At 38.0% G+C, this 21,161-nt stretch overlaps 2 protein-coding genes across 3 annotated transcripts; both read right to left on the reverse strand.

The window, feature by feature from the left end:
- Nucleotides 1-1,283: 1,283 nt before the first annotated feature.
- On the reverse strand, nucleotides 1,284-2,110 carry gngt2a (guanine nucleotide binding protein (G protein), gamma transducing activity polypeptide 2a). Its single transcript, XM_036590193.1, has 2 exons — nucleotides 1,999-2,110; nucleotides 1,284-1,513 (listed from the first exon to the last, which is right to left on the reverse strand). Exons 1-2 carry the CDS (start codon nucleotides 2,080-2,082, stop codon nucleotides 1,388-1,390), a joined length of 210 nt encoding a protein of 69 aa, XP_036446086.1. The 5' UTR covers nucleotides 2,083-2,110; the 3' UTR covers nucleotides 1,284-1,387.
- Nucleotides 2,111-4,829: 2,719 nt separating this feature from the next.
- Nucleotides 4,830-19,579, reverse strand: LOC118821179 (beta-1,4 N-acetylgalactosaminyltransferase 2-like). 2 transcript variants are annotated; one of them, XM_036589661.1, is made up of 13 exons: nucleotides 19,439-19,579; nucleotides 18,937-19,040; nucleotides 14,673-14,786; nucleotides 14,512-14,580; nucleotides 14,146-14,280; nucleotides 12,964-13,070; nucleotides 12,807-12,844; nucleotides 11,191-11,371; nucleotides 9,845-9,931; nucleotides 9,023-9,204; nucleotides 8,508-8,651; nucleotides 8,172-8,400; nucleotides 4,830-6,288 (listed from the first exon to the last, which is right to left on the reverse strand). In XM_036589661.1, the coding sequence occupies exons 3-13, from the start codon at nucleotides 14,771-14,773 to the stop codon at nucleotides 6,110-6,112; spliced, it is 1,452 nt and encodes a 483-aa protein (XP_036445554.1). In that variant the 5' UTR covers nucleotides 14,774-14,786; nucleotides 18,937-19,040; nucleotides 19,439-19,579; the 3' UTR covers nucleotides 4,830-6,109. The 2 variants fall into 2 exon arrangements, with proteins under 2 accessions (XP_036445554.1, XP_036445553.1); XM_036589660.1 differs by lacking the exon at nucleotides 18,937-19,040 and having other exon boundaries at nucleotides 4,831-6,288; nucleotides 19,439-19,578.
- Nucleotides 19,580-21,161: the final 1,582 nt, after the last annotated feature.

A 21,161-nucleotide genomic window follows, 5' to 3' on the forward strand; every position in this document is an offset into this window, starting at 1 on the left:
CTCAAGATTACAATATTCAGAATCAAATATATGCTGAAACAGCATGACTCACTTAACATAGGTTTGAACATTGGGCCTCATTCACCAAGTGTTCTTAAGAAGAAAATTCTTCTTATAACCTACTTACGCAGTTCTTAGGTAATCTACACACACTCAAGAGCACAAAGGTGCGAACAATTCTGTGGCTTAAGAACATGTCATGAATCTGATGTGGTCTTTTTCTTAGGACCTTTCTCAAGAACAAATTTAAGAAAAAACTTTTTCATATTTAAGTTTGTTCTCTGTAGAGGCATGCTCACCAACCCTGCTCCTGGAGATCTACTTTCCTTCAGAGTTTAGTTCTTACCTGCATCTTACCTGACACTAATGCATGTGATCCAGCCAGTCATGGACTTCAGTCAATGAGCTGGAGCAGGTGTAGCAGACTGTGGCTAGAAGTGGATTCTGCAGGATCTCTAGGACCAGTGCTGGTGACCACTGCTGTAGAGGATGTGTTAACTTATTTTCACTTAGAAAATCAACAAAACATGTAATTTGACCAGGGTTTTCCAAACTTTTGCATATGATTGTATATGCATCCATCTGGTATGAAGTGATCTATAAATAGGTATCATTATTATTATTATTATTATTATTATTATTATTATTATTATCATCATCATCATCATCATCATCATCATCAGCCTGGGTTCGATTCCCCAGCCGGGCAACCAGAGTCCTTCTGTGAGGAGTTTGCATGTTCTCCCTGTGTCTGTGTGGGTTTCCTCTGGGTGCTCCGGTTTCCTCCCACAGTCCAAAGACATGCAGTCAGGCTGATTGGACACGCTAAAATGCCCCTAGGTGTGAATGTATATGTCTGTTTATCTGCCCTGTGATGGACTGTGACCTGTCCAGGGTGTTTATTTCCTTCTGCCTAATGAGCGCTGGGATGGGCTCCAGCACCTCCTGCGATCCAGGAGGATAAGTGGCTTAGAAGGTGTGTGTGTGTGTGTGTGTGTGTGTGAGAGAGAGTGAGTGAGTGAGTGAGTGAGTGAGTGAGTGAGTGAAAGAAAGAAAGAAAGAAAGAAAGAAAGAAAGAAAGAAAGAGAGAGCGAAAGAGAGAGATTATCACTTAGTACTTTGAGAACACGTGTACTGCATGTCTCAGGAAAGTGAACGTCATAAATACGTTTCTACACAAACCAAAGCAGACCATTTGTTACAGTATACATACTTTTATTTACATTCTATTTCTTTGAAATGGCCTTGAAACAGTCAGAAATCTATCAGAAAACTGTGTGAATGACTGCCACTGAACCTGTACATGAGTAGAAATCGTGAACCGGGTGAAAGGCTGACACAAAAAGTCCCCATACTGAGTTTTCATAGAGCTATTGCACAGCCTTTGCTAGGTTATTATACAGCCACCCTTCTCCTTGAAGGGGTTCTTGTCTTCAGGCACTCCTTTAATAAGAGGATCTTCAGCTGACTGAGCTTCAACAAACTCACAAATCTCCTTCGCTGTTTTGGAGACCTTTGGAGAGAGAAAGAGAGAAAGAGAGAGAGAGAGAGAGAGAGAGAGAGAGAAAACTCAGAAAACACTGAAGTCCCAGAAGAGGTAAACATCGGTGATAAAATCAGTTAGTGAAACAATAAATTATGAGAGCCTGTGCACTAACATGATTTTAGATGAGACACAAGGCTTTCTGCTTTTATAAAATGATAATTAAATAGAATATGATAAAATACATAAATATTCAATAAATAATTTAGTTTATCATTAATATTAATCACAGTAATCAATCGTTGCTGCAAAGCAAAGTAATTCTATAACACTAGGCTATGGTTGCCAAGCAGCACAGAGTATAAAATATCTTTCACTTGCACTGTCATATGTTTGTGTATATCCAGTATTTTCCAGTGGCTTTAAATATACATTTTTTAAACCGTTTTGTAATCTGAATCTGAAGCTTCTCTCTTCCTCTGCCTTCTCTTTTTTTTCTGTATAGAGATACTTACTGGCTCTCTTGTGTTCTTCGCCTCCTTCTGAAGCTGCTCAATCTCCATTTTCAGGATGTCTTTATCAGACATATCCCGCGCCATCTTGCCCTAAGAAGAGGGTTCACTTTATTTCACATACAATTAACTGATAGAACTAAAACATATCTTGATAGCTTCTGTGATACTGCTCATGCAAGTCATTTCAACTATTAAAACAATGTGGACAGTGTGACAGTGTGACAGCCCTTTTCACTTTTGAATCACAATTTGCTTGTTTAGGCCATGATTACCCCCCACACCCCATAAATAATCATAATGATTAATGATAATGATTCCTCTCCATAAATAAATTATATTTAATAATGGCATTTTCACAGCTATATTCCTTGGTGTGGTCTTAGTCTATTCAATAGACTTTAGCATTTGTTTTTGTTAAAACACTGAAGTAGGTTGATGACTAAAGGTTTTGGTAAGGGATATGTACACATCTTGAGAATTTTTATGACTTATTACTAATCATGTAGTATAGCTGAGAATAAAATTAGTCTGATAGTACACCATTTCATATATTAATTTATACCATTATAAACATTTATTTATACCACACTAAAAACTTCACCACTTGCACATTAATATATTACACATCGACCCAACTTTGTCTTTTAATTTACTTACTTTTGGAAATAACAGTCTTGATGTGATATAATGTATATGTGGAAAAGATATATGACATATGTCTATACAACATAGACATATTCAAACAAAATTCATTGCTTTTTTAATGTGGATTGCAGTTTTTAAATATAGTTTTCATCCTTTGGATCCCTTGACCTGTTTCTTTTAAATTCTACTTGAAAAATAAAGAAAAAACACCAAGAAATAATCTATTAGCACTATCTGCTGTTTTAAGGCCTAAGTCTTTGCAGTTGAGGTGCTACACTTACCTATTGAAGAGGTGGGCAGAGGATGGAGAGACCAGCTAGTTTTTTGTCTTTTTAAGGGACCATGCAGGTGGACTTCTGGAGATGCACTGAGCACTCCTGACTTGAGCCTTGGCTTCTTCATGAGCACCACCAGATGGTAAGGGGTGGCGGAGGGAGGAGACTGTTCCCCAACAAACACCCCTCCGCCCCGATCTGATTAGCTTAAGCCAATTTAGTAATTAGAGGTCAAATCATGGAATCAGGGTAGCGGAGTTCCTCAAGGCTCAACCTTAAGGCCTCACATCTAACTTTCTCCAGTTCCTGTGCTCCAGAACCTTAGGACACCTGCACAGGCTCTGCCTGTACCTGTGGGGATTGGCAAGATATGGCTTCATCCAGCTTTAAGAAATCTAATAGATTAAAGCCATGACCTCTTAAAGAGCACTAAACCTAGTGAGTTAGTGGGAGAAGGGATCATGTGGCCCAAACATGACCCATTACCAGTTCATAAACACCTTTTCTAAAAGATCAATTTTGTCCTTTTCAACTGAATTGCAGTTTGTAGCTTTAAAATGTTTTTTTATTTTTAGAATGTGGTTTGCTGACAGGTTACAGGTTCATGTTGCACCACCAATATGTTTTTCATATATTTGAAAGCAGCCCCTGTCCTTTACATAGTGTAAACATTTTATGAGTGGACCTATACAAATGGCTCAAAAGTACTTGCAATGTTGTTACATTAACATACATTAAATTTTACATTTTTCCTTCTATAAAGTTACTATTTCAGAGATGCAGCAGCAGTGTTGGAATGTTCTATAAGTAAGCATTAGTGTCATACCATGTGATCTATGATAGTAGTTAGGAAACGTCCAGAAGGAAACAACTACAGTAACCTATGACCCATCTTATTAGATGGCTAGACAGCAGGGTCAAATCCCACCCCTTAACTGCTGATGGTAAACACTACAATCCCTCCGACCTGATCCCTTACTGCAGGTGCTGGTTTAGGTGAGCAAGGCAGGGGGCAGGAAACAGGCGGCTTCCTTGGAAACACGTTTAAAATAGCTCACCATCACTATCTATAGTGGTGAGAAGTTAAGAAGCTTGCTAGTTTCCATGTTCAGTTCAAATGAGGTCCAAATTGGGTTTATTACCATAAAAAGGACAGACTGCAGAACTATTCATATTCAGATGTTTAAAACTGACACTATGGCCTTTAACCTGTAAACTTAAGGATCTTATGTTTGGTCTCTCACTGTCTGTGCTGATTAATGACCCAATTAATGCAGAGGCCAGCATCTTGATTTACAAGCGTCACCTCCACTAATCTCATTTCAGGGTTTGTACTGTCTTAATCCCAGAGATTAGGGACTACATCTTGTCACTCTCCTCTTGAGAATTTCACTACAACTTGACAATAACATGAAATAAATCGCAGGATATGATTTATCATATTATTCACTTGAAATATTAAATAAAACATCTAAGCACACCTTCTGGAGAATAGTTTGTAATATTTAAATCTAAATTACTGTTGTGTATAACAAAAATGGTTTAAATGGCAAGCAATTCCCAACTTTTGCATGGTACAATAAATACTATTATGAGACTGTTTTAGGAATATTATAAGGTTAGTCAACTTATTTCTAGATGGTTTACTTGTTGTAAATAGATAAGAAGAAAATGATCTTATTCTATTCTGAATAGAACTAGTTAATTTACTTATAACCACATGAAGTAGTTTTTTCAGGTTGAACTGACGAGCCATTTTTTTACAGTGTACTACAATAATTTCTAATAATAGAATGATTGCAGGTAATTTCACTAACATCTTTTGCAGTGCAGAACATTATTCTGCAGTTCACACTGTATTTACTTTCATCTTGTTTATAGTTTGAGAAGACAAAACTCACACCGCTTGCTTTTTTGGGGGGTAAAATCTTTACTGTGAACAGGCAAATGAATACATGAAACTTCAAAGAAAACAATAATAACCTGGGTCAAACCCAACCCAAAGACATTGAGGCAGTGCTCACGTTGTATATGAAAGATTTCATGTTACACATGTGCCAAAAAAATAAAATAAAGTGCATAAAATGAAATAAAGATAAAATAAAGCAATAATTTAAAAATAAAATTAAACCAAGAAGTGCATCGTCACACTGATTTTGGCCCAGAGTAAAGCAGGTTTTTCTGAAGCAGCAACAAAATCCAATATGAAATGTAAAATACACCAAATGTTCAAAAAATTATTTACATTATTCATAGTAAACGCAATAAACAGTTCCTTCACCAAGCAATGTAGTGGCATCCACCAAGGGCTGCACTGCTGTAGGAGCTTGGGAGACGAGGACATGGAAAGATGCTTATTGTTCTTAATTTGCTAACTTTGTTGTTAGCTCGAGATTATGGTGTTTATGTGTTGATGGTGTGTTATTGTGTTGGGCTGTGGGTTTAACTGTGTGGATTAGTGTGTCTACCATAAAGTGAAACCATATGGCAAGAAATGACTTGCCTGCTGTCCCCTGCCTGCTTTCACTGTATGGTAGCTTGATTTTTTGCCACTTGCAAGTGCTGAAGTGCTCACACAACGCATAAAAACACAGCTAGATGAGCTAAGCCTCTTTCTGTAGTCATGGTAACGACAGCTTCCTGCTTCCGCTGAACGTTGGCAAGGGCGTCTCACAGTTTACCCACTTATTTACATCCTCTTCCTTAACTGCGCTCTCCATAGGAGCAAATATAACAAAGAGTGACATTTCACAGTGAAGTGCTAGTATGGAGGGACCAGTTTAGGGAAGTTTAAGTTTATTTAGAAAAGGTGGCACTAGGCAAAAAAAGGCTCCATGAAAACTGTGCAATTGTGTGTAGAAACAAACAATGCCACCAGCACCCAAACACAGAATCACTGTGGATATAAGGGCTGTGCTCTGCTGAAAAACCCACAAGACAGGCCACCTTTGAACAACAGCAGCTCACCATCACCGCCTTGTGGATAAAACCTTCAGTACAGTCTGTGATTCTGATATAATGCATGCTTTTTTTTATTTGCTGAACACCAAAGAGACAAGCACATGCTGTTCTTTGTCAAAGGACATGTCATACAATTTTCTATTGACTTACTTGAGGTAATGGTCTTCTGTGGGTCCATTTAAGAGAAACACGTCAAAAGAACACCGGTATACCTCCTGAAAGCTCCTGCTTCAGTACTTAATGCACTTGAGATGGTTCTTAAAGAAATGATGGGCCAGTTTTCCCTGTTCATCATTCATTAGGTACCTGTATTTACTATACTTAGAAAATATGTTCCTGCTCTGATGACCAACTGAGAATCCTTTGCATGTTGCGACCATCAGAGCTCCCAGTCCATCAATGAAGAACTCTTTAAAAAAAAACAAAAAAAAAAACAAAAGGACAGTAACAGAGAGAGAAGAAGAGTGCCAAGTAATGAGATTTGTGTTATGCAGATTGCTCCTGTGTATGCACAGAACACACTACAGACTAACTCAACAAAACTAGTGCACTAATTAGGGATGGGGAAAAAAAAACAAAAAAAAAACAATACTTAGATACGTCACGATTCTCCTCATAAATATTCTGAATCGATTCACAAGATATCGTAATCAGGTTTTTATGTAGGCTCTGCATTTCCCCTATCTCTATATAAATATCCTACTTTATAAAGTCTCACATACACCCAGAGACTTTACAAAGTAGGATATTGTGGCAAAGCTTGAAAGAGTAAAATAATGCCGCATCTCACTAATGCATGCATTTCTGCAGACACAATTTGGTCACAAATTCACATATATGAAGTCAAAGACCCAAAACCATAGTAAACCCTACATACAACAGCTAGCTCAGGAGGTGCTAACCAGATAACAGGCTAATCCAGCAATATTCAGATAAGTTTTAGAAACGTTTACTGAAAGATTAACTGTAATGCTTTAGTATATGCTGAGGATTTCCCAGAGTGTGATATATACTGTGAGGAAAATAAACAGCCTTTTCTGTACAGTTTAAGTGTCCTGAATGGTTCGGATGAATTGTAACAATATATTACTTCATGGTTTCCCCACAGGTTTCTACAGCTGCATTCCGCTATAACGACAGAAAACACTGTTTTAATATGTAAAAGCACATGGATGTGGCTTTTGAATGCACCAATGCATGGTAGTGTGGAGTTTCTCCAGCAGGTGCACCATTAGATATGTAAATCACTTTACTGTACATCATTTGAAGAGAAGAACAGCCTGAACACACATGTTTGCAGTCAAAACTTTCACAATAAGAGGTGAAATAGTTTTCAAAAAATGATGTTACCATCACAGGATGGTCAGGGAGCAGACCCAAGCACAGAGAGGAAAACCTGTGAGGATTGGTCTTAAAACTGATAAGTGAAAATAACACATAAAATATAGACTTATTCATTCACCTTCTTGGTAGTTCCATAATATGACGGGGTGTAATAAACAATGATATGGAGACAGTGAGCGTGTTGTGTACTGTTAGAGGAGAGTAACCCCCAGCTGCAAGCCCAGTGCTTTCCCACTGCACAGGCGTTAAGCAGAATTACACTACTCTTAATGGTGGGGAAAAACAGTCGGAAAAAGCACACAAAGAAGACGCCAATATGGTGTCACACAAATAAAGGATAAATTCAAGAAATCGACTAAGTACCAAACCAAAACAACTCACAACTTTCCCTTTTCTCTTTTCTTCAACTAGCTTAGAGCAGTGCATTGTTTCCTCTCTTTGTTTGCTTTTTTTTTTTTTAACCATTTTCATCTCTTTCTTTCTCTTTCTTTTTGTCATACCGTACCGGTCACCCCTCTACAAAGGTGTGACAAGGGGGTGCACCTGGTTGGCACTGATTACCCCTTGGTATTCTGGGATTTTGAGTTTCCCGGGGTAACAGTGCCTCATCACCATCGGCCTCTGCTGGCAGCCGGCAGCACAGGCTGACCCTTTAGAGTTACTTAGTTTTATATTATTTAATATATGATTTTCATTAAATTAGTTAATGTTTATAGCCTACATTATTATATAAAAATTCTGATGTTGCTGTATAAATCAAAGATGGATGTGCGTTAAAATGATTCAAGATCATCATTTGCTAATCATATCTTAGCACAATAAATCAAATTTAATCATCATGAGGTGCCTATAGATTCACATCCCCAGCAGTAATGTAGGTTAAGTTATTGTATCTTTCTAAGAGTCATGGGTGTAAAACTGCATAAACAGCAAAGAAGAACTTCTTACCTGTATGAGCTACTCTGTTCAGGAAAGGGTCAAAACCAACCCTTCGCACCGCATCTGTCCGGGCCAGAAAGAAATTGACCACTCCATCTACTAGGTAACAGCCATCGAAGCCAGGCAACGGGCTGTGTGCCTTCCTGAAGGACCGACTCATGCAGCCACCCTCATTCTCATCCCCTACATCATACATAAGACTAAAGTAGAAATGGTTCCCACCAACATCTCCACCAAGCTGAGAAAGGACAGGGGAGATTCATGATCAAACCATAAACCATCCAGTAAACTACAAGGACTGAACACAGGCTTTCTCACCATGATCACCTGTTTCTCATTACTCACCACATCCAGCTCTGGAACGGCCTCCATAACCTCCACAAAGCTCTCAATTTGTGGCTTCTCATGGAACACGTAGTCATCGTCTACCCACAGGAAGTATTTGCTGGTGACCTGTGAGATGGCCAGGTTTCTGCCTGCAAACCAGCCCTGAGGGAGTGTCATTTATATTCACATTTACTCATCAGAGAAAGACGGTTAATGGCCCAAATAATAAGATGAGCTCAGTGTTAAAATGAAACGACATGAAATGAAAGGAATATGTGTAAATAACTGGAGACACAGTGAAGCTAGTATTTAACTGTCAGGACTTAATGCTCAATGGTGAACTGAACTGGCAGTCTTCAGTGATGATGCAAACACCCCTAGTACTGCTGCTACAAACTACCCATACTGGGTACCTACTTCATTAAATGTAATAATTACTTTATAGTAAAAGTGTAATTATTTTTATTCAGTACAACCACAAGCTTCAATTTAAAATTATGATAATAAACATAATTCTGACATAGTGTGTTTACCTGTGCAGGAGGCATGATGTAATGTTCTATGTTGGTTCCAGAAACACTTTCAGGCTTTAGGCTGTCATCAGCGACAATGATCTTAATGTCTGGATAAAACTGGCGGATGCTGTTGATGAGAACCTTTAGCTCAGCGTATCTGAGAAAAGTCTTAGTGGCTATGGTCACCAAGGAGTTGATGTCTAAGAAGAAAAAAGAGGAGGAAAAGTATCTCATCATTCAAGTGTTTGCTTTGGACCGATTGGATATTCTGTTTAATACACAGTGCATTATAATTACAATAATCATACTACATTTCAGTATTAGCAAAGTCCATAAACATTTCACCAAAATCAAGCACGTGGTGGAATATGGCCCAAAAAAAAAGATCTCCATTTTTTGCGATTTTTATTTTTCTACATCATCTGAACACAGCAGCAGTCTTTTATAGTGTGCGGACATTTCAACATTTCATCATGAATGGAGATAAATGTGTTTATATATATATATATATTCTATTCGGTGTATTTATGGTAGGCTCATGTTAATTGGATTGTTCAGTAAGCTGGCACTTTGTGGTTATTGATGGAAATTGGAGAAGCATAAACATGGCAAACCAACAAAAACTTTAAAAACCAATAAGAGAATCCTGAAAACAATTCTAAAACAGACACTGTCATTACTTTAAAAGAGGTGTTAGACTTACTGAGCAAGGACTGATGTAACATTTATTGAAGAGTACGTATAATTATGTGCTCCGTGTGAACACAGAACCCCTAGGTAAGCCTTGTTGTTCTTTGAAGCTTTAACAAAGGATTTGCCATGTACGGTTTGTGCTCTCACCTTCTCCAGGATCATAGAGAACAGGTACTGAAGGCCTGCGGATTGTGATGGGGAATATTGCCTCATGGTCCTCGAAAGAGAAGGAAACTGAAGAAAGAAACCTTTAAGTTAGTAGAGAGATAGAGTATTTAATGTATGTGTAGCACTAGCTAACCTTGCTAACACTAGAAGTCAATAGTCACCCAAATCTTTTCTGCAAATACATCCCCAAAACTTCTCTCAACCTGTTTGAACCACATCTAGGAATTCATGAAAGTCGCACAGAATTAATGTGAAACATAAAAAGAAACAAACTTCACTACATAGCCAAACACTGTGGTCAACCATTTTAGACAACCAGTGTTGCGCCGAATTCTGACTTCCCTGCAGAATCTGTCTCCGATTCACATGCATCACACAGATACATGGATGCTACACTTGTTTGTGATTTTCTCAGCTTTCTGCAGTTTAGGCATATAAGATCAGATAACCCAAGATTAAAAGTTGTTTATACACAACCTGTGACCTCTATATGCCTGCACAACGCTTGCATGTGAAGGGGGGTCAGATTTTGGCACAACACCCTAGCTGTTTAAAATAGTTTGCAGCATCTACATTTTGTTTATTTATTTTAGTTAACATTAAGTCATACTGTGTCCTAAACCAAGTCAACAATGCTATTTAGTGTGAACATTTTTTCACACCTTTAAAGGTCAGTCTTAGAATTTGGTTGCATTTCCTGCTTCACACAATCTAAGTAATCCCAAAAACATTCAATGCTGTGGAGGTCTGGACTATGGGTTGTTCTGAGAACACCAGCAGCTTTTTTTTATTTGTAAATGTTTTAAAGTTTTCTTGTTTTCTTCTAGACACTGAAAAAAATAAATAACTTCTAATTAATGGGTGTTTTGACTGGAAATGAAATAAATGAAAGAGTGATCTATGGCTTTTGCACAGTACTATATATCCACGACAGCTCAGTCTACCAGTTTGACCACCATGCTGTACAATGCGGTGCAAACCTCTTCCGCACGCCACGGACCCTCCTGATGATACTGCTGCACAGACTCTACCTATTTAATCATCGCCATTGCTTCACGTGTTTCTCCCCTTTTCTGTATTTTAATATTTTATACTAATGTTAAAACCTTATTCTCTGTTCATACTGTGCTAAATAAAAGCGCTATATAAATAAACCTTCACCTGACTTAAAATATTAACTGATGTAGTTACAGAAAATTTGGGACTCGTAAACCATTTTTTTTGCTGCTTACAACTTCACAATGTTTATGAGGACAGTCCGAATGCAGCAATACAAAGCCACGCCCCTGGCTTTGGGTGTTTGTCTGCTTAACATTGAGCCCTACCCATGTCACTTGTCCTGATGTGGTAGACAGTGCTGGTGTACATCACTCTGCTCAGCAGATGGCTGATAAGGTCCAGGCGAGTGGAGGAGATGGTTAATGTGCTCTGGTCCTGCCCCTCCACCTGCACTCCCTCCAGATCACTGCTCACTGATAACACACCTTTCTGCACACTCAGAGACACCTATTAGCACGGCAGGTAAACACAGATTAGGTTAATTTATTTTTTATACCCCTCCACCCAGCACTTGGCATTAGGAATGGTAACCTTATGTGCTCAAGAGCGTCCCATTCTATCGGGAATGCTTTTCTATGGAGCTATGTGAGAGTAACTGAAGACCTGTGTCAACAACAGGTGCACCTTACAATAGCTGAATGCTGAATTCACCAATTGTCTGGATATGTCTAGACATATAGACGGCATTATATTGCAGCTTTTCAACCATCACCCAGAAAAGAAAATCAAATCAGTCAGACAGGCAGATGATTTCAAGTCCTGCATTCAAGCAAAAACACTGAAGGAAACATTACTCTTAAGCTTGCAGCATAAAAGTTTGAACACCCCTGGTGAAATTATATGTTTTGATGATTTTCTGTGTGAAAAGTTAACACATACTTTAAATGGAACAAATTTAAAATGTTGTATATTTTTGCAAATCTTAATGAACAATTTTTGCCAAATCACTCAGTCTTTGAAAATAACTGTAAATAACAATACTTATTAGCAGGGACGAATTGTCAGTTACAAAGTCAGCAACCCCAACAGAACTAAATCAAGTATTTATAATAGAAGTCAGCCAGGACCAGAGATACACTATATGACCAAAAATATGTGGACATCTATACATCGCACCCATATGAGCTTGTTGGACAGCCCATTACAAAACCATGTGGATTAATATGGAGTTGGACCCTCTATTTGCAGCTATAACAGCCTACACTATTCAGGAAAGGCTTTCCGCAACATTTTGAGGGAATTTATACCCATTTGGTCAAAACAGCATTTGCAATGTTCTGGCTCTGATGTTGGACAAGAAGGCCTGGCTCATAATCGACGTTCCTATTCATCCCGAAACAGCAAGGGGTGTTCCCCAAACTGCTGCCACAAAGTTGGAAAGCATATAACTGTTTAAAATGTCGTTGCTGTAGCATTAACATTAACCTTCACTGGAACTAAGGGGCTGAGCCCAAACACTGAAAAAGACCATTATCCCTCTTCCACCAAAATTTACTCTTGGCGCTATGCATTCCGATAGATAGCCTTCTTCTGGCATCTGCCAAATCCAAATTCATCCATCAGACTGCAAAATAGTGAAATATTATTCATCAGTCCGAAGAACATGTTTCCACTGCTCCAGAGTCCAGTGGCGGTGTGCTTTACACCACTCCCCCCTCTTTGCTTGGCATTGTATGTTTTGAAATTAGACCTGTGTGTAGCTGCTCAGCCATGGAAACCCTTTTCATTTCAGTGCGACCCATTCTACTGTAAAGCATATACAGGAAAGAATAAAGACGTCAAAGAAACCAGCGACAGTCCCTCCACCTCCAGTATCCCACAAGCAGCAACAAGCTTCCCACATGCACTCTGTTCCAAGCAATAGTGTTTTGTATAATCATACCTCATATTTGGCCCTCTTGTCTGCATGCAAAGCTAAACCTACAACAAAATATCACTTTACCACAAACCAACCATCACTTGCAGCCTGGCATTAAAGATTTTAACTTAAACATCATTACAGAATAAAATACAGCTGAGGTAAAGCATGTACTCCTTACCTGGTATCAAACTTTTCTTCATGGGAATGACTGTTAATCCATAAATAGGGTACTGAAGTGGCGAGTTGGGTAGAGCGAGAATAATCTTGTTGAAATTTGTTGTTGTCCTAATAAAGACGCATGATGAAAGAATGAATATCTCAGAGATCTCTGAACAAAAGACTGACACTAGAACTTTGATACAGCCTACTGAATGCCTGGGTAGGCCGAATACAAAAATATCTGAATTACTGGGATACTCTAGAATTTGTTTGTTTAATCTAAGCTCTAACTGAATCTCCTAATCTGCCACATGTAAAATTTCAGACAATAATTTCAGCGCATTTCTCTGTATTTAGAAAAAAAAAGATTCACAGTGACACTTTTAATAGAAATCAATGGGCAGTTGCTTCATGTCAATGGCTTTTTTGTTGTCCAAGGTACTCAACTGCATATAATAGAGATTAGACTGAAATATGATGGTAGTATTCCAGCATTTTTATACAGCATATATGGTAATATATAGCTATTGACTACAATTTTTTTAAACTTCAAAATTCTTTAAACAAAATAATTGACTGTTTTTTTTTCAACATTTCTGTATGATTCAGTTGTTGAGATGTAAACAAAGTATGTCCTGTATAACTTATAGAGTTAGATGTCTTTGCTGATAAGAACTGGGAGTTGCAATGTATACAACACAAATATGGCTTTTTATTTACTATTCAAAGTTACCAGTGAACCTAGACCTGTCTTCTGATTTGTTATATGTCATGTTATTAACAGTAAAACAGTGGTAAATCTGGATAAATTAGTTGTCTTTGGGGACAATACGGGGAGAACTGTTTTGCCTCACAGTGCCCTGTATGTACCTCTCCACCTTGAATGATCTTTTTTTTTTTACGTTTATGATTAAACCTTATCTCAAAACTACTGTAAAACAGGGCATTCATAACAATTTCATTTTAAAGTAATAACATTCCGTGTGCAAGCTTTCAGAAGCACTATACTGTTCAGACATCTCGTTTCCTACTCTGAATTATTTTGTTTACATCTTAACAATTAAATTTTTGGGAAAAAAAGGAGAAATCTAGTCTAGACCCACCAAAAGGTGAATGCTAAGGAGTTAATTTAAGGCTAAAAGAAATCTATATCCAGAAAAGCATTCCAATGGGCCTTCTTCAATAATAAAACCTGTAAAACCTAATCTGGTGTTGCCTGTACTCCTCTGCCCGACGGTTCTCAACAGCCCAAAGGTTTTCCTTTGGCACTGTACTGATGAGATGATGCCCTTTACAGGTGCATGAGGAACGGTTTACACTGAGAAGCAGCCTCTTGCTGACAACACAAGAAAAACAACAACAACAAGTGAAAACAAGCACCAGTCCTGAACAAGTACCTGTACTGTACTCTGAAGTATGTAATGATAAAGAAAAAACTCTTTCAACACGTTTAACATTTTTTAAATTTGTTTTTTTTTCATGCTTCACAAATAGTGTTACACTTTATACTTTACATTGTTAAATTTTAAATAATGTTAATCTTTTTAACCATAAATCAGTCAAATACCTTTGATTTTTGAAATGAAAGCTTTCAGAAGAATCCATATTTCTGCTCCCTTTAAATGCAAAAGATGTGCTGTGAAAAAATAAATGAATAAAAATTAAATGTCACCTATGACCAACCTAAAAGAGAGGAACTTTTTTTGTTTGACAATCTTAAATTTGTACCTTGAGAATGATTTGCTACCACTTGATGTAAACAAGATGATTGTCACGAAGATGGCAATGACAATCAAAGTAAACAGGACATACAGCAGGCGCCTCATCATGATGGACAGTGATCTGCAGAGGTCATAAATATATCAACAGTCTGGTTTACAAGCCTGAGATTGAATAGAGGGCGCAGATAAGAGAGACAGACAAGTTATTGCTGCTACAATAAAACAGAATATCCTATTAAAGGTGCCATAGAATGGAAAACTGTATGAACATTAACACAGCTGAATAAGGAGAGTTTGGTACACAGAACTGACATACTGCTAACCTCACACACTGCTGTCTCCTCCTTCAAATGCAAATCCTACATTTGTGAAAGAGGGTGGTAAAACGGGACAAATAAAAAATCCTAAACTATTTAGCGTAACAGAATTGACTCATTAATATTCATACACCCAAAATTTACATACACCTTCCAGCCCAGCAGGAAACAACAGAGCGTCTTTCCAGGCTGTGAAGGGGGCGTCGGCGGTTATTTTTCAAAGAAGCGAACTGACCGCGAGCTTGGCTGATGTCCATCTTTAACCAAGGCTGAAGTCGGCTTCCTATTGGTCAGCTTATTGATTGAATGTTTCGTTTCACCTTAAGTGCTCACGTTACGGCTTGTACGGGCGCCAGAATGTAACCACAGCACCACTTAAGGTGGAACGGAAAATCTTCGAAACAAGCTGGCGAATAGGAGGCCAACATCAGCTCCCACATCTCCGATACTATTCCGGACAGCTTTAAATAAAAAATGCCAGTTTACTCTGCGGGTTTTATTCGGGACAGTTTCTCAAACCTTAGACAATAACGAGCAAGGCTTCACTCAGCGTTTGACCCTGAATAGAGGGGCAGGTCCACCTTTATTAGCATCACAACCCCAGCCACAACCTGTAAGTAGCAGCCATGCTGTGTGATTTTATGCACTTTTTGACAGTTTATTTTAAATGGCCAGGTCACCTTAAATTTAAATAATGATGTGCTTTATAATGTGCTAACAACAGTAATTTACTTTGCGTTTTAGTCGAGATTGAAAGCAAGTAGCTAGTATAGGTAACGTTAGCTACTAGCTAGCGCCAAGTAACTAGCATAGCTACGCTAGCTAGCTAACTAAATAGAATGACGACCGAACTTATTTACGAGGAGGTTCGTTTTATTTTCCTGTCTGTGTCTATTTCGACATGTCGCTACTGTGTGATATATTCATGAAAAATGAGAACAGGTCGTTTAATTCTAGGGCCAAATCACAGCGTTTTAAACCGGCATGTAAAACCACATCTGGGCATTTTTCACACCGACCAAAGTCGCATACCATCTATGTAGACATCAGAGAATCAAAATACTGAATAAATGTGGCACCTTTTAAGACTTAAACTTTAAGTTCTTCTTACTATTTGTAACTAGTAGCACCTTGTAACTATGCAAAATTAACATCCCTCAACAGGAGGAAGTTTGTGGGGGGAGACTTTAGTTTACTTTCTTGTAACATTTTAAAATTACTTGAATATAAAAGAGTAAAGCTGACATGGGTAGAAAAACAACAAAGAGTGTGTACCACCAATTGAGATCTGTATATTTATTTAGAGTGCATTAGAATGCAGTTGTTCATTCATGCACATGTCTATGCAAACAGGCTAAAAATGCATGACTGGTATTATTAGTGAATGTCAGTCAGCATTGATTAAAGGTAGAAGTGTTCATAATCACATTCAGCCAGTTCTTGACATCTTAGATTATGATTCTTATGTCTGTTATTTATTTGTTTTTTCTAAACAATTTTTTTATTTATTAGAGCATACACACTTAAAAATAATGGTTCTTCAAGGGTTCTTTAGTAAAGAAAATGGTTCTTTATAGAACCATGAACACTCAAAGAACACTTTGCATGATAAAAGGGTTCCTTGCAATGTGAAAGGGTTCTTAAGATTGATGGAGAATGTGCTGTAGATTGTTCTACATAGAACCTTTTTGTTGTTGTTCAAGAACCCTTTATTCACTATGAAGAACCCTTTATTCACTATGTGAAATAGGTCACTTTTGTGTGAAAAGGATCTCACCAAAATTCTAAACCAGGTCACGACTCAAGTCATTTCTAAGCAGTTCTGTTGAATATTAATGCTATTTATTTGGTGAAATTTGCATTGAATGTTTAATCTCTGGCTGGCCTTCAGGATTTTCACAGTGTCTCTGTACCATCACTGTTGCCTGTTTATTACTTCCTGCACCTCTGTACTGCCTGTCATGGTTAAATTAACTGTCTATGCTTTCACAAACATCGTAACCTAAGAAACCCATCCTAGATTTGTTCTACATACAGTAAAGTGACAAAGTGGACTTTGACTTTTATTGTCCCACTTGTTAATTATTACACGATACGGTGGAGAATTAGGGTGTGGAACTGACTAAAGATTCTTTACCACCTTTACCAGCACATGCGAGGAACATGCTTTATCCAGACAGTGATCTTCATTCGTTTTCAAATGAACAAGAGAAAAAAGCGTTATTATCCATAGCTAAATATGGAACCTGTCAAGATTCCTGCTTTTCACAACGCAACTTCAGCCTGAGGGAGCAGCTCCCTGGCTAGCTAATACTAGCAAAACAGCTACTGTGTTTACGATTTTCTTCTTACTTTGTTGTTTTAGAATAAAATTGTGGCTATTTATTAAACTTTCAATCTGTTGCGCATGTTTTATTGCGAGTGCCTGTCCACTCATAGCTTACGGTCACTCATCAATACAGTTTTGAGCAAAACAGCTACTGTGTTTACGATTTTCTTCTTACTTTGTTGTTTTAGAATAAAATTGTGGCTATTTATTAAACTTTCAATCTGTTGCGCATGTTTTATTGCGAGTGCCTGTCCACTCATAGCTTACGGTCACTCATCAATACAGTTTTGTTGTAGTTTTGGAGATAAACGGCCGCATAAGTCTGTTTTCACACTGGTCTCAAATACTTGAGTCTGCACCAAAATTGATCTGGTTCTGGGCTCATTTTGGGGGAGGGGCTCATTATCACCGGTTTGCTTTCACACACAAGAGTTCCATCCATGGATCCAACCATGGATCAATTGCACAATTCCATACGTCACTTTTTTGCGCACTGGTTTGCAAAATGGTAGGCACTAGTGTCGTCCGTTTGCTGCTTCTTATCATTTTTCTTGGATAGAAATACTCTAGCAGACCAATGGAGTTTTACGAGTTCTGGCTATTTGTGCTCAAATGCCTTCTTCGCTCCATATACCTATGAGGCTTTCTGTCTCCTCCGCTGTCCACAACCATCCTTGCCGCACCATCATGAAATTTGAAAAGGGAATTGATTTGATAAGTTGAAGCAGGCGCATTACAGCATGAACCAATCCTGCAACCCCACACGCAGCTTGGGAGCGGATAGCTTTTACAAACCCCAGGTTTCAGAAGGAACAGAGATCAGTTCTCTGGACCACTCCAACAGCTTTCACACTTGACCAAACGTACCGAATTCACAGAGCAAGTGGTCCACAGTATGGAAAAAAAAAAACTCTAGTGTTAAAATGCTCCTCCCCAGCCAACACAGTAAATTGTGACAACCTGTTGTTCTGGTGCCCAGAACGTAGTCACGTTATAAATAACGTGATTCTCAGAAAGTTGTAATGTTATCTGACAACATTCTAGGAGGTTGTGACAGCGTAGTGACAACGTTGTCATATATTGTCACAACCTCCTAGAATCCTTAATAAGCTCCATTATGTTGTGCATGGAACTCTGTGGAATTTTGCTGAGTTGTCAACAGGTAGTCATAACACCACACAACAATGTTACTTAATAATGAGGTTGTGACGTTTGACAACCTTGTTTCAGACAAGATACACAGCACCACCTTTTGACAAGGAGGAGGAGGAGGAGGAACTGAAGTTTCCGCATCTGGACTGTCACCTACTTAAAAATGCATTTGCAGGAATACATTTACCTCACAGGTCAAACTAGAAAGTGTGACAGTATTGTGTGTTTGCTGGGGAGAGGCTGTTTAGTTGTTTGTCTGTCAAATAAAGTAAAAATACTGTCTGTGGCTCCCTAAATGTAAGCAAACATTTAAGGAGCTAGGATTGTCACAAAAAAATTCATTATTAATGGAGCAATCGTCGTGTAAGTTTTACTCTTAATCAAGCAGTGTTTTTATATAGATTTAATTAAACAGTCACAAATTCTGCACAACCTCTTAGAGACTCTAAACAACTTTTAGAAAATCATCTTACCATGAAATGCGTCTAGTTTAATGAAAACCTTGTGCCTCACTCAGTACACAGAAAGATGTGTAAGCATGCACGAGCAGATCATACTGTGAGTAGCCTCAACTCTCCTGTAATATAAAGTTTGGCTTTAGTTTCGTCTGTTCAGATTATTTCTAAGAATGTAGCCGAGTCAACAGATATTTTCAGGTTGTGATGGTGGAAATACAAAAAAGTGACTTGATTACTCAAGTAGTATTCCAATACACTACTTATTTACTCTTACTTGAGTATAAATATCACTAAAGCGACAGTACTTTTACCCAAGTAGGGATTTTTCTCTGCTTTTTGGTCATATTCATATTGATTACCAACACATTTAGGGTTAGGTCTAAGATCAGAGTTAGATTTAGTAGAATCTATCACACACAACCCCAAGTTCAGTTTCATTCAGTAGATATTTAGTTAAAAGCTATATTCAGTTCAATTCCATTCCACATTAGTGATCTGCAAGTAGGTTGTATCTCACCCAGGGTTAATGTGGTTTGTTGCACAGGATCTCCTGAAGACTTTGTCCTGGTTTTGATGAATATGTAAGATCTGACCGGCTTCCTGGCCGATTGCTGCCACTCAGAGCAGGAAAATGTCAACCTGTAGTGCAGTGACAAGAATATATGGGAGGGGCAGAACTTGTTAGCTGGGAAGCGCCCCGCCCCACCTCTGTTAACACGTACCAGCATGCGGTCTCTCCAGCTTATTACCCATTCTGCTATGAGGAAACTCACCTGTCACTGACCTATATGACTTCATTTAGCCCATACTAACACATCTAATGCATTTGAATATGAAAATAAGTAAATGGATGCTGTGGACCAGCAGAAGTACATGATGGGACATATGACAAGCACAGGCAAATGAGTTCCATTTAATGTAGCATTATTACTGAAGCACAACACATAATCTTTATCATAAAAGCTGTGGTGAAGGTAAAAAAATAAGCTATAGAGTTTTACTTTAAACGTTAATATTTTTATTACTTTTAGAGAAGGAAACGTCCATATTCTGCTGTGTGATTGTAGGCATTCTCTTAGGCAAGAGTAAATCATACATAGTACAGTTTAATGCAAAAGTTTGGACACTCTGGGTCAAATGATGTTTTGTTTTTTATCACAACCTCTACAGAGAACACACCTTTTAATGCATGATTACTGTTTAGTTGATGAATTTAACATATTGGGGGAAAAATAATAAAACGTAACATAAAATGTGCCAGAATGTGTTCTCTGTAGAGGATGTGTACTTATTTTCACTTTCCCAATCAGCTACCAGAGTTGGGCAGAGTGCTTTGAAAAAGTAGTGGCCAAATACTGAATACACTGTCCTAAAGTATTCAATAACATAATCCATTACAGTACATAAGTAACATTCAGAATACATTTACATATTTTTATTTACTTAGTTTACATATTAATAAGGCACATGGGGGAAACTGCTGTTATAATTGTTATTTATCATCACATTGATTTATCAGTCTACTCGGGCTTTAGCAGAGCTCAGTAACACTGAGATTAATAACTGATCATCCAGTAATTCAGCACAATGTTTGATGAGTCAGAAAATTTATTATGCTCTGAAATTGTCAGACAAATGACACTTGAATTTTCAGTCAGTGTTCAGTCATTTAAATTTGATACAAATTCAAACAAAGTATCGCTTCCAAGACTTTGCATAAGCTAAAGTGTATGCACACTGCAGTGCCAAAAAAAGAGATGTCAAAAGTAGCAACATCTCTTTCACCTTCATTGAAAGGGAAATAAAAATCAGATTACTGTTAGGCTTGTGCTACAGGGGAAGTGTTCGACACAATCAGATCTCCTCGGAATAATTCCACTTCCCTGGATGCAAACATATCCCTGCATCTATAAGCCAGTGATGAGCATTAGCAGTTGCAGCCAGTTGTTTACCCTGATGGGCATTTCAACAAATTTGAATTTTCTTTATGCAATTGTGTTTATGTTTGCAATCAACAGAACTTTTCTACATGAAGGAAGTTATGAACACTGGCCAGTGTTTAATTATACATTATATTGCCAAAAGTATTCGCTCATCTGCCTTCACATGCGTATGAAATTGAGTGACATCCCATTCTTAATCCATAGGGTTGAATATGATGTCGGCCCACCCTTTGCAGCTATAACAGCTTCAACTCTTCTGGGAAGGCTTTCCACAAGGTTTAGGAGTGTGTTTATGGG

Source organism: Colossoma macropomum, unplaced genomic scaffold (genome assembly GCF_904425465.1).
Source record: "Colossoma macropomum unplaced genomic scaffold, Colossoma_macropomum, whole genome shotgun sequence".
NCBI classification, from domain to species: Eukaryota; Metazoa; Chordata; class Actinopteri; order Characiformes; family Serrasalmidae; genus Colossoma; species Colossoma macropomum.

Coding starts and splice junctions, on each gene's coding strand:
- gngt2a (XM_036590193.1), bottom strand. CDS start 2,082: ATGGCGCGGGATATGTCTGATAAAGACATCCTGAAAATGGAGATTGAG. Junction 1,514..1,998: donor CGAAGAACACAAGAGAGCCA/GTAAGTATCTCT, acceptor CTCTCTCCAAAG/GTCTCCAAAACAGCGAAGGA.
- LOC118821179 (XM_036589661.1), bottom strand. CDS start 14,773: ATGATGAGGCGCCTGCTGTATGTCCTGTTTACTTTGATTGTCATTGCC. Junction 12,845..12,963: donor GAAGAAAAGTTTGATACCAG/GTAAGGAGTACA, acceptor ATTTTGTTGTAG/GTTTAGCTTTGCATGCAGAC. Junction 8,652..9,022: donor ACATCATGCCTCCTGCACAG/GTAAACACACTA, acceptor ACACTCCCTCAG/GGCTGGTTTGCAGGCAGAAA.